Source organism: Petromyzon marinus, unplaced genomic scaffold (assembly GCF_048934315.1).
Source record: "Petromyzon marinus isolate PM22_M1 ecotype Great Lakes invasive population unplaced genomic scaffold, UKy_Petmar_22M1.pri1.0 PM_G_Scaffold_45, whole genome shotgun sequence".
In the NCBI taxonomy this organism is placed as follows: domain Eukaryota; kingdom Metazoa; phylum Chordata; class Hyperoartia; order Petromyzontiformes; family Petromyzontidae; genus Petromyzon; species Petromyzon marinus.
This window is the reverse complement of record NW_027422997.1, coordinates 1,574,683-1,585,745: the sequence shown is the minus strand read 5'-3', so window position 1 is coordinate 1,585,745 and position 11,063 is coordinate 1,574,683. Positions and strand designations below refer to the sequence as shown.

Below are 11,063 nucleotides of genomic sequence, written 5' to 3'. Positions count from 1 at the left end.
TAACATGGTGTACACACACAGTGTGAGTAACATAGGTGTACACACACACAGTGTGATTAACATAGGTGTACACACACACAGTGTGGTTAACATAGGTGTACACACACAGTGTGATTAACATAGGTGTACACACACAGTGTGGTTAACATAGGTGTACACACACACAGTGTGATTAACATGGTGTATACACACATACACAGTGTGATTAACATGGTGTACACACACAGTGTGATTAACATGGTGTACACACACAGTGTAATTAACATGGTGTACACAGACACACAGTGTTACTATTATAATGGGCTCATCTTGCCTTAGCAGTATCGTGACATCAGACGCTGCGTTTGTCTTGTGTTTTTTCTCGAGCAGCTTTGAATTAGCCCAGCTAATTGACCTCGCGGTGTGAAAGTGGTAACTCTACATGTGTGGCTTGTCAGAGGCAGTCTTCACTGCAGTGAGCATTGGTGATGATACCACACTGATGAGTCTGATCAATGACTAAATGGGTCTAGAGCTACCCATCTCTGTATTAGTGATGATACCACACTGATGAGTCTGATCAATGACTAAATGGGTCTAGAGTTACCCATCTCTGTATTAGTGATGATACCACACTGATGAGTCTGATCAATGACTACATGGGCCTAGAGGTACCCATCTCTGTATTGGTGATGATACCACACTGATGAGTCTGATCAATGATTACATGGGCCTAGAGTTACCCATCTCTGTATTGGTGATGATACCACACTGATAAGTCTGATCAATCACTAAATGGGCCTAGAGTTACCCATCTCTGTATTGGTGATACCACACTGATGAGTCTGATCAATGACTGCATGGGCCTAGAGTTACCCATCTCTGTATTGGTGATGATACCACACTGATGAGTCTGATCAATGACTAAATGGGCCTAGTTACCCATCTCTGTATTGGTGATGATACCACACTGATGAGTCTGATCAATGACTAAATGGGCCTAGAGTTACCCATCTCTGTATTGGTGCTACCTAACAGTCGGTCAGATTTGCTCAGATTTATTTTGACAGTGACCAAAGGTAAGAGAACCACAATGCACTGCTTAAGAAGAAACCGTTGGTGTTTATTTGCAAGTAAAACATGATTTTACAACCTGCGCTGTTATGATCGGATTTTTTCGTCAATTACATGTTTAAATACTCTTTGATGGTGATATTAAAGGAATTACCAACACTGGATCAGGACCACAAATACGAATATCATGCCATGATCGTTTGAGCAGGAAGACAGTTTTATCAGTAACACAATTTTCTCTAAATTAATAGTCTAAAACAATGAATGATTCCCTTGTCTCACATGCAAGAGATAATTCTGAATCTAAATGCTGTCACCCAGTCACACACAGGATTAAATGTGTCCATTTAAAGGGTACATAATTATCCACAATGAAATTACAGCATTACACCTGTCCGTAGCAGCATCTTTCACATGTCGATGGAGAAAACTGCGAACCTGACTTTGCCATCCCTACAATTACACGTAATTTCATTAATACACATTCTTTCTGAGAGATGCATAAGTGATAAGGTCGCAATATATAAAAACAAGTAGCAGACACAGTTCGCACTGTTTAATGGAAGTGTCTGGGTGGCTTTGGGCTAACACTATGCCCCGAAACAGAGACATGAGATTGGTACAAGTTCCACGCATGGTTATTTTTTTCTCCTCAATTCTAACGGCTAAACAGATGGCACATTATGTTCAGTGTATTTGGTAATGTTGTTCAGTGTAGCGCAGTGATAAAAGTGTCCAACCTATAACCAGATAGTCGTCAGTTCAATTCGCACACAGAGGTAGATTCTGCAATTATTCCAGTTTAACACGTAGGCTTTCGCGACCAATTATTCCTCCGGGATTGACGCAGTAAGTACCGCTTTGTGGAACGGCAACGATCGCTTCACAGACATGTCCTTAAAAAAATATCTTCATTGGCTGAGAAACTCCCGTGAACATAAGCATCAACCAATGCTCACTTCGGCTTGAAGACATTTTCTTACTATGTCTCTTTGGCCATTTTTAATTCATGGCCAAACATAAAATGGCCAGAGCGGAGCCGGGCCCCAACAGCGTGGCTTTTAACTGCAGGCCGACCCACTATTTGTCGGCGTTCGACTGGCCTCTTGACCAGCGGAAGTCGGTTTGCGATGTCACGGGATTGCGCGCGGCACGACGCCTCATCAATTGAAATTTGCGACCGTCGCGAAGATTCTGCGACGCTTTCGTTGCCGGTAATCTACAGCTGACTCCAGCGCTGTCCTCCAGACAGTCTCGTCCCTTCACCTGATGAAGGCCGCTTGTGTTGTGGCCGAAACGTCGTGATTTTTGTTATTTTATTTTTTACCTACGTGACTTTACCCAATAGAACCAAAGAGTATGAATCTACAGCCTCCTTGAACACCCCCCACCCCCCCAGCTTGCCGACCAAAGCTCTGACGGGCTGAGCTTTGACCGACAACTCGCTCCGTGTTCTGCATTCCTGAAATCGGTGCCCTGCCGAAAACGCATCATCAATCACCGCACGGCCTGCTGATGTATCCGTTGTGCGGCTCGATGGCCAGGTTCCTGTTGACACGCGGCTTGCGCGGCCAACTCGTGGTCATCCCAAATGTTGCCAAGGGTCTCTTTGCTGAACGGCAGCGGCGGCGGCGATGACGACGACGACGACGACTCCATCTCCTGACCCACCTCCACAGGTGGCGTCTGCACCGACTTGGGCACCAGATGCTTGGCCGGCACGAGGCAGCGTGGGGGACACGGCGTGGAGGGGCATGGCGTGGGGAGCACGGCGTGGGCACCCAGCGCTGCTGCGCCTCCTGCTGCTGCTGTTGTTGTTGTGGCTGCTGCTGCTGCTGTGGCTGCTGTTGTTGCTGTGGCTGCTGCTGCTGCTGCTACTGTGGCTGATGCTGCTGCTGTGGCTGTGGCTGTTGCTGCTCCTCCTGCTGCTGCTGTTGTTGTTGTGGCTGCTGCTGTTGCTGTGGCTTCTGCTGCAGCTGTTGCTGCTGCTGCTGTTGCTGCTGTTGCTGCTGCTGCATCATTTGTTTCTGCTGTTGCTGCTGCTGCTTTTGCTGCTGTTACTGTTGTGGCTGTTGCTGCTGCTGTTGCTGCTGCTGCTGTTGCTGTTGTGGCTGCTGCTGCTGTTGCTGTGGCTTTTTCTGCTGCTGTTGCTGCTGCTGTTGCTGCTGCTGCTGCATCATTTGTTGCTGATGTTGCTGCTGCTGTAGTGGCTGTGGCTGCTGCTGCTGCTGCTGTTGAGTTGACTGGTGAAGAGGCACACGTGGTATGGCTGAGGCTGAGTGGGAGGGCTGCTCAGAGTGGACAGCAGGATTTTCCTGAAGCTCCAGGACCTGCTTCCTGTTGAAGTTGTATTTACTGAAGAGTTCGAACACAGGGGGAGGACGTAGAGTTAGAACAGACACACAGGTCCATGCCTGTGGGTCTAATCATGTTAGGTTCAAGCCCATCTTGACACACACAGGTCCATGCCTGTGGGTCTAATCATGTTAGGTTCAAGCCCATCTTGACACACACGGGTCCATGCCTGTGTGTCTAATCATGTTAGGTTCAAGCCCATCTTGACACACACAGGTCCATGCCTGTGGGTCTAATCATGTTAGGTTCAAGCCCATCTTGACACACACAGGTCCATGCCTGTGGGTCTAATCATGTTAGGTTCAAACCATCTTGTTATCCTTGAACCCAATATCACACCGTGCCCTTGACAGCAATATAATAATTTAACATCAATAAAAACATCTAGGATGTACTGCAGTAATTAACACCACTGCATAGTACTGTCCTTTGTAGTAGTTTGTCCTCAATATAACATAAGTGGAAACAACCCTGGGGCAAAATCTGAAAAGCATACTCTCCAATCTCTAAAAATTAAGAGTGTGCAACTTAATGTTGTTATGTTTAAATAACGGTCGCTAAGCACAGGCCCAAAATACTAAGAAGCCAGCAACAGCACCGTAAGAATGTCTAATCGTTTAGCGTTCATCTGCTTATTTAATTCAGCAAGGTGATGAGAAACCTCAACCATAAGGGCCCATCTACCAATGAGTCACAAGGCACCATGGGTAATGCTGGAGCGCCTCACCGAGTCTCAGGGCATCCGTGATGGACTAGGACGTGAAAATTCGCACGCACAGGAATCCACATATCAGCTTCATTTAGTCGTCATGGATATTGCTTAAAATATTTGCCATCTGTTGCACAATGGCATACTCTTTTCGATTTGAAGCTTTCATGACTGCAAGGATTAATCTTCTTTCGTTCTTTCGGTAAAGTCACCACCACGTAGAATGAGAATAAAATAACACAATAAAATTCTCACGACGTTTCGGCCACAACGCAAACAGGTCTGTACCAGTCACCTGAAGACGGCCGCTTGCGTTGTGGCCGAAACGTCGTGAGAATTTTATTATTTTATTTTATTATTTTATTCTCACTCTACGTGGTGGTGACTTTACCGAAAGAACCAAAGAAAATGGCATACTCGTTGTTTTTAGTCTCTCGTCATGCCAACTTGACAACAGTATTTGTCCTCTGGAGACACTGGCCTCCACCGTGTGAATGTTGAATCGACACGACTACCTCGGTCCCACCGACATCGCTCATTTGACCTGGGAGACAACTTTCACTTTGACTAACAGTTAATCTTAAAGCAGTGATGGTTTGGGCAGCAGTGATGGTTTGGGCCGCGACGCATAACCTATATTCAATTTAACTTGGGTAAATTCGGCTTTAACGGGTAACCGGTATTGGTTTGTAAACATAAATTGTGGAGAGAAAAGAGCGCGTTGCTGCCTCGTGAGCCACAACTCAGTCTTAATAGGTCTCTTAAACGGTCACTTAGGAGAGCTTTGTGTTGTTTTGTCGTGCAAATCACCAAATCAGCTGCTCCACGCACGGCAGGATCATCTCCCAGGCGAGGCCAGTGAAGTGTTGCATGTACAGAGTCCACGCAGAGGGTAGCTTCACTTCTATACGGGCCAATGCTATGCTTGCAGCCGCCACCACGGATGGCCGGAAACTCAGGAATACGTGGTCTGCATACACACAAACAAAGACAAAAACCCTCCGTTTAGCCTTAACAGACTGTTGGGGCAAGTGCTGCTGGCGAGTAGCAGCAGCTATGAAGGCCGGCACTGTGGCACACGAGGGGGTGGGTGGCCAGCACCATGCCCGGCCGCCTTTGTCTCCCCAGTGCTGGCGATGTTTACACACCGCATTGAGTTACTCATTTGAGGCCGAGTCGACCTAGGGTAGGCCCAGGACCGGTTCAGATAATTGTCACCGGTGATAGCCGTGAGCGGGCATTGAACCAGGGTGTCCAGGGTCGTAGCTGCAGCGTAGCGCTAACTGCTACACCACCTCTACCCTGCACACAGGAATGACAGGCAGGCACACACACAGACGCTTAAACGCACAAGCACCCAGTGAACGAGGAACGTTGGGCCAACGGCACCCTGAACATTTGAACAAACATTCCGACTAGAATTTTGATTTAAAGCTTTCGTGACTGCAGTAATTCATATTCTTAGCTCTTTCGGTAAACTCACGTTGAAGGGAAACAATAAAATAATAAAATATATAAAACAATAAAAAAATTCTCACGACGTTTCAACTATAACACAAACGGTCATCATCAGGTGTGAAAACCAACGGCAAGAAACATTTGAAAGAAGTGGCGTTTCCTATTTATTTATTTATTTTTGAACGGTGTGCCGCTTTTATTTATTTACTTTTAGACATCAGCGCCACGGGCAGCGATTTGGCAGTTTGTTTAGAAGGACTAGTCCATCTATGTGTAGTGGGTTCGAATTAGGTGCACACACGACTCCTTGGGAGGCAACGCTAATTTATTAGAACGGTAAGTAATATAACACTGTACATAAGGTGGTGACCACCGATCTACTCTAGCTAACACATACTTCTCAAATACTCTAGCGTGACCCAGCCAGGTGGGCTACTGCCAGGTCCGCTGACTGGAGGCTTGACTCTTCTTGGCGTCTTCACGATGCATCTTCGTTCTTGATACGGGCAGCCTCGAACCTCGTGAGGAGGCTGCTTATATGGGCCTCGGCGTGCCCGGGCCCCGCCCCGGCCACGCCTCCCTTCGAGAACCCTCTCGAAGCCCCCCTGCTGTCCACGTGCCCTCCGAGGTGCCCCCTAGGCCCCCGGCCCCCACTGGGGTCCAGTCACGTGTCCAGCCGGGGTCACAGAGTGCCACGGCCTCACACCACCCTCGTGGCCTCCCGAGCCCAGCACCGGCCCTGACGTCATTCCCGCATCCAGCCGGGATGACGTCATGCGTGTGTGTAGACCCGCGTGGTCATGATGCTCCCCCACATAGTGACGTCACGCTTGTGCGTGTGTACACAGTAGTGATGCTACCATCACTACATATGTTCTGAAAAGAGGAGGGGGGAGACGAAAAATTAATGTATGCTGTCTGAAAGCCACCGTAAGCGTGACCAGGTCTTAATTGATTGTTCACGCTTACGGTGGCTTTCAGACAACATACATTAATTTTTCGTCTCCCCCCTCCTCTTTTCAGAACATAGATGGACTCGTCCTTCTAAATAAACTGACAAATCGCTGCCCGTGGTGCTGACGTTTTTTTATATATAAATAAATACCCCATTTAAAAATAAAGAAATTAATGCAAACTGACACACCTGATGACGACCGTTTGTGTTATGGTCAAAACGTCGTGAGAATTTTTATTGTTTTATATATATTTAATTGTTTCCCTTCAACGTGACTTTACCGAAAGAGCTAAGAATATCAACATTCCGACATTGGACAAAAAATATATATATTCGGTGACGTTTCAGGCACTGCCCCTTCTGTCGCTGGTCACCTTAGCGCTGCAAGGCCGGTGCCTACGAAGCGCTCCTCTACAGCTCTGCGAGCACCTTGCAGGGCGAGCTGAAGGAAGTGGGCCGTGTACTTGGTCGTGTACGCGTGCCGGTAGGACGAGCCTCCAGCCGGGGCGTCCTCACGCCGCGACAGCCACAGGAAGTAGTCCACGAAGTGCGCCGCTGTGGGCGTGCACAGGTTCCAGTCGAGTGTACGCAGCAGCAGGAACTGTGCAGGGGGGAGGCAGATGGGAGAGTGGGCTGGCACAGCACAGCTGCCACCACTCCGTGAAGCATTCAGTCCGCCACGCTGCTGTGTGTTGCCTGGAGGGTTTATTCGGTGCATGGCTCGCAAAACAGTTCAAATGTCTGGTCAAGGAGTCAACTCGGCCCTTCGTCTGCATGGGTAAATGCAATGACCGTCATATTCTTTTGGGTCTTTCGGTAAAGCCACGTAGATTTGAAAAATTAATAAAAAATATCACGACGTTTCCATCGCAACGCAAGCAAATCGTCACGGGGTGATTGTTTTACGGAGAGACTGAGCCCCACCATAGGAAGGGAGAATTTCCTGCACTTGTTCCAGCGCCGTGCAAATAAATGAGCACCACTCCACGTGCATTTGTCAGGTCTGCTGTGGTAATGTTATCCCGCAGCTTTTGCCTTCCTGTTATCTAGTAAGAAGACACGCTTCTATATTCAAATTCGGGCTGTACATTCAAATTGTCTACGGAATAATTAGTTGGCATGAAACAGAGATGATGTGTTCATACTCTTTGGGTCTTTGACGTTTCGATCGCAACACAAGCAATCACCTGAGGACGACTGCTTGTGTTGCCATCGAAACGTCGTGATTTAAAAAAATTATTTTTCCATCTACGTGACTTTACCGACAGACCCACAGAGTAAGATCGTAAAGTAACAAGACAAAACAATTGGTTTCTTGAATCAAATCGTGACCTTGAATCATGACAATGCACGGAACGGTTCTGGGGTGAAACATTGCATGCCGAATTAACAGGGGCATGCAGCTACCTCCGTCTGCTGCAATTCCTCCTTGGACAGACTCAGCCCTTGCTTGGTCATCACCTCCAGCCGGTTCACCCAGTCCAGTCGCGGCACCTGCTCATCCATCTCCTCGAACTTGGCTGCGCAGGGTGTCAGGGACACGCATGCCGACGGTGAGCAAGCGACCAAGCGTGCGAGCGAGAGATAAGCGAGTGATCGGGTGATCGGGTGGGTGGGTGGGTCACGTGAGCGATTGACCGACCTGCTATAATGAGGTAGCAGATTGAGCAGGTGTAGAGGCAGCGGATGGTGATGTCGTGGCGGTCGATGAACACGTCTAACATCGGGATGGCCAGGTGGTGCGTGGCCACACTCAGCTGCAGGCGCTCGCTCAGCGTTGCCAGGAGGTCGACGAAGTGGCGACGGAGGTGCAGCTGGGGCGAGCGTGCGCAAAACCGAGGCAGCGACAGCTCCTGCGAGGGGGAAAAAACAGAGGACACGGGGTTGGGAGAGCAGTTGGGACGCTGCGGAGTTGGGTCAAGAGGTCAAGTGTTTTGAAACGATAATAGATTATTCTGGGGGGTCTAAGGAGGCGACGCGCCTGGTTACGGTGGGCCACAGCCTTTAATTTTCGCCGTCACGCAAACCAAGAGTGACAAAAGCCACGGCCAAATTGTCTCCCTGTTCAAGCGAGTGAAAGATGGCGAAGAACTCATTCGGTAGTCCTCAGCCTATGATGAAAAAAAACCATAAGGTGTGGAGATCCGTACCTCCAAAGCACAGCCACTTTTATTCTTCCACAAGGTACCGTATCGCTCGTGTTATAGTCCCCGGAGAGATAGGGGGCCGGGTCGACCCGCTGGCCAGGATTGAACTTGCAACTTTCCCACTGCGAGTCGAGCACTCAAACGTACGTGCCGTGTAAATCAGTTCGTGGGATTTGCGTCTGCGTGTAGGAGGCCTATTAATGAGAGAGGCGGATACCTTCTCTCGAAGGACGCGGTAGACGTCGTCTGCCAACTCGCCTTGCCACCACTCGCTTCTGTCCATGTCTTGGTTAGTCGCTCGCGCCTCGTGCTCAGGAGTTTATTACTTGGGCAGGCACGTGCTGGGTACACACAAGTGTTCACGTGTGGAGTTTATTACTTGGACAGGCACGTGCTGGGTAGACACAAGTGGAGTTTATTACTCGGACAGGCACGTGCTGGGTACACACAAGTGTTCACGAGTGGAGTGTATTACTTGGACAGGCACGTGCTGGGTACACACAAGTGGAGTTTATTACTCGGACAGGCACGTGCTGGGTACACACAAGTGTTCACGAGTGGAGTTTATTACTCGGACAGGCACGTCCTGGGTGCACACAAGTGTTCACGAGTGGAGTTTATTACTCGGACAGGCACGTGCTGGGTACACACAAGTGTTAACGAGTGGAGTTTATTACTCGGACAGGCACGTGCTGGGTACACACACAAGTGTTCACGAGTGGAGTTTATTACTTGGACAGGCACGTGCTGGGTGCACACAAGTGTTAACGAGTGGAGTTTATTACTCGGACAGGAACGTGCTGGGTACACACAAGTGTTCACGTGTGGAGTTTATTACTCGGGCAGGCACGTGCTGGGTACACACAAGTGGAGTTTATTACTTGGGCAGGCACGTGCTGGGTACACACAAGTGTTCACGTGACAGATTTGACGTCACAGCTCACTTGCCGTGCAAAAATTAAATGCATTATTGAGCCCCCCCCCCTAAAAAAATATACAAAAGTGTATTTTCATAATGTTTGCATGGTGTACAGTCTGGAAAGTACCCACATGGCAAATTTCCAGTTTGTTGCATGTGGAGAAGTACAGACAACACACACAATCACAACTTTGCCTTTCATATATATGGAGATTACCACAGGTTATACCCACGGGCACTTCGTGCTCAACAGAGCATTAAGAATTCATAATAAAGGTTTTTGGGTTAGATCGCGTTTATTTATAAATGTGTCGTAACCCTCCACCACCCGACACGGCCAATCAGCAAAAAAAGTGTCACGTTGACAAAAGACAAATAATTCACTACTTCAGCCCACCGGTGTGTTGAAGAGTTAATCCACATTTACAGTTTGAGTACGACGTTTCGCTGGTAAATACATCCAGCATCATCAAGCAATTCGCCAGAATGGTAAAGCCCTCGCTTGCTCCCGGTTTTTATATAGAGCAGCAGGGTGACGTCATCACTTAACTCATATCAGGTGCAGTGATTAGAGGCAGAGGGGGGGGTATTGTAATTATATAATCGATTAGTAATCAGTCATTGGTTTTGATTAGTAGATGAGTTGTAGATTAGTAATTCTTTAAATGTAATGTGTATTATAATGTGTATGTGTATTATTTAATAAACGCGATCTAACCCAAAAACCTTTATTATGAATAATATTGGTCGCGAAAGCCTACGTGTTAAACAGAGCATTAAGAATAAAGGCAGAATTTTCACAACACTTGGAAAAGAAACTACATTTACAATTTTTGCAAAAAAATTACACATTTTCCCACGCGTAAAAAATTCAATCGTTATTGACACGTGTGCAAACTTCATAATGTGTTTGCTTGAGCAACACCGATTACATTATTGACGAAATCTTAAAAGTGCTCATGCTAAACCGGCTTCCAAACGTCTCAAGCTCACACCCTACCCCCCGCTATGCATGTGGAATAATGTAAAAAATGTGTCCCGTTATGATGAAAAACAAAACAAAGTCTTACCAAACACTGTCCATTATTACACGGCGGGAAGGGAAATCGTTCAGTTAACAAACCGTGATTGTTTTAACGCCTCAATATGTCACGATATAGTCTAAATACAGCAAGTCTCAAGTCTTTCACGGTAACTACGGACGGAGCGGGCAGCACGCAGCCACGTGGGAGTCGTCACGTGACGCAGCCGCCGACTCCCAGGACTCTCCACGCCCCGGAAGTGCTGCTGAGCGCCGGAAGCCGGAGGTGACGCGTCATCCGTGAGCCAGGGACTGCTGATTGGATGAGGTGTGGGCGTGGCCGCACCCGAGGGGGAGGCGACGGCCAGGGGATAAAGGGGGGGGGAGGGAGAGACCCACAGAGACCCATACTCATAGAGACCCACACAGACACCCACAGAGACCCA

General features: G+C 48.1%; 1 protein-coding gene across 1 annotated transcript; it reads right to left on the bottom strand.

The window, feature by feature from the left end:
* Positions 1–4,923: 4,923 nt before the first annotated feature.
* Positions 4,924–10,863, bottom strand: LOC142917308 (cyclin-J-like). Its single transcript, XM_076061938.1, has 6 exons — positions 10,667–10,863; positions 8,895–9,018; positions 8,173–8,383; positions 7,938–8,050; positions 6,960–7,131; positions 4,924–5,087 (listed from the first exon to the last, which is right to left on the bottom strand). The coding sequence occupies exons 2-6, from the start codon at positions 8,958–8,960 to the stop codon at positions 4,924–4,926; spliced, it is 726 nt and encodes a 241-aa protein (XP_075918053.1). The 5' UTR covers positions 8,961–9,018; positions 10,667–10,863.
* Between the last annotated feature and the right edge of the window lie 200 nt (positions 10,864–11,063).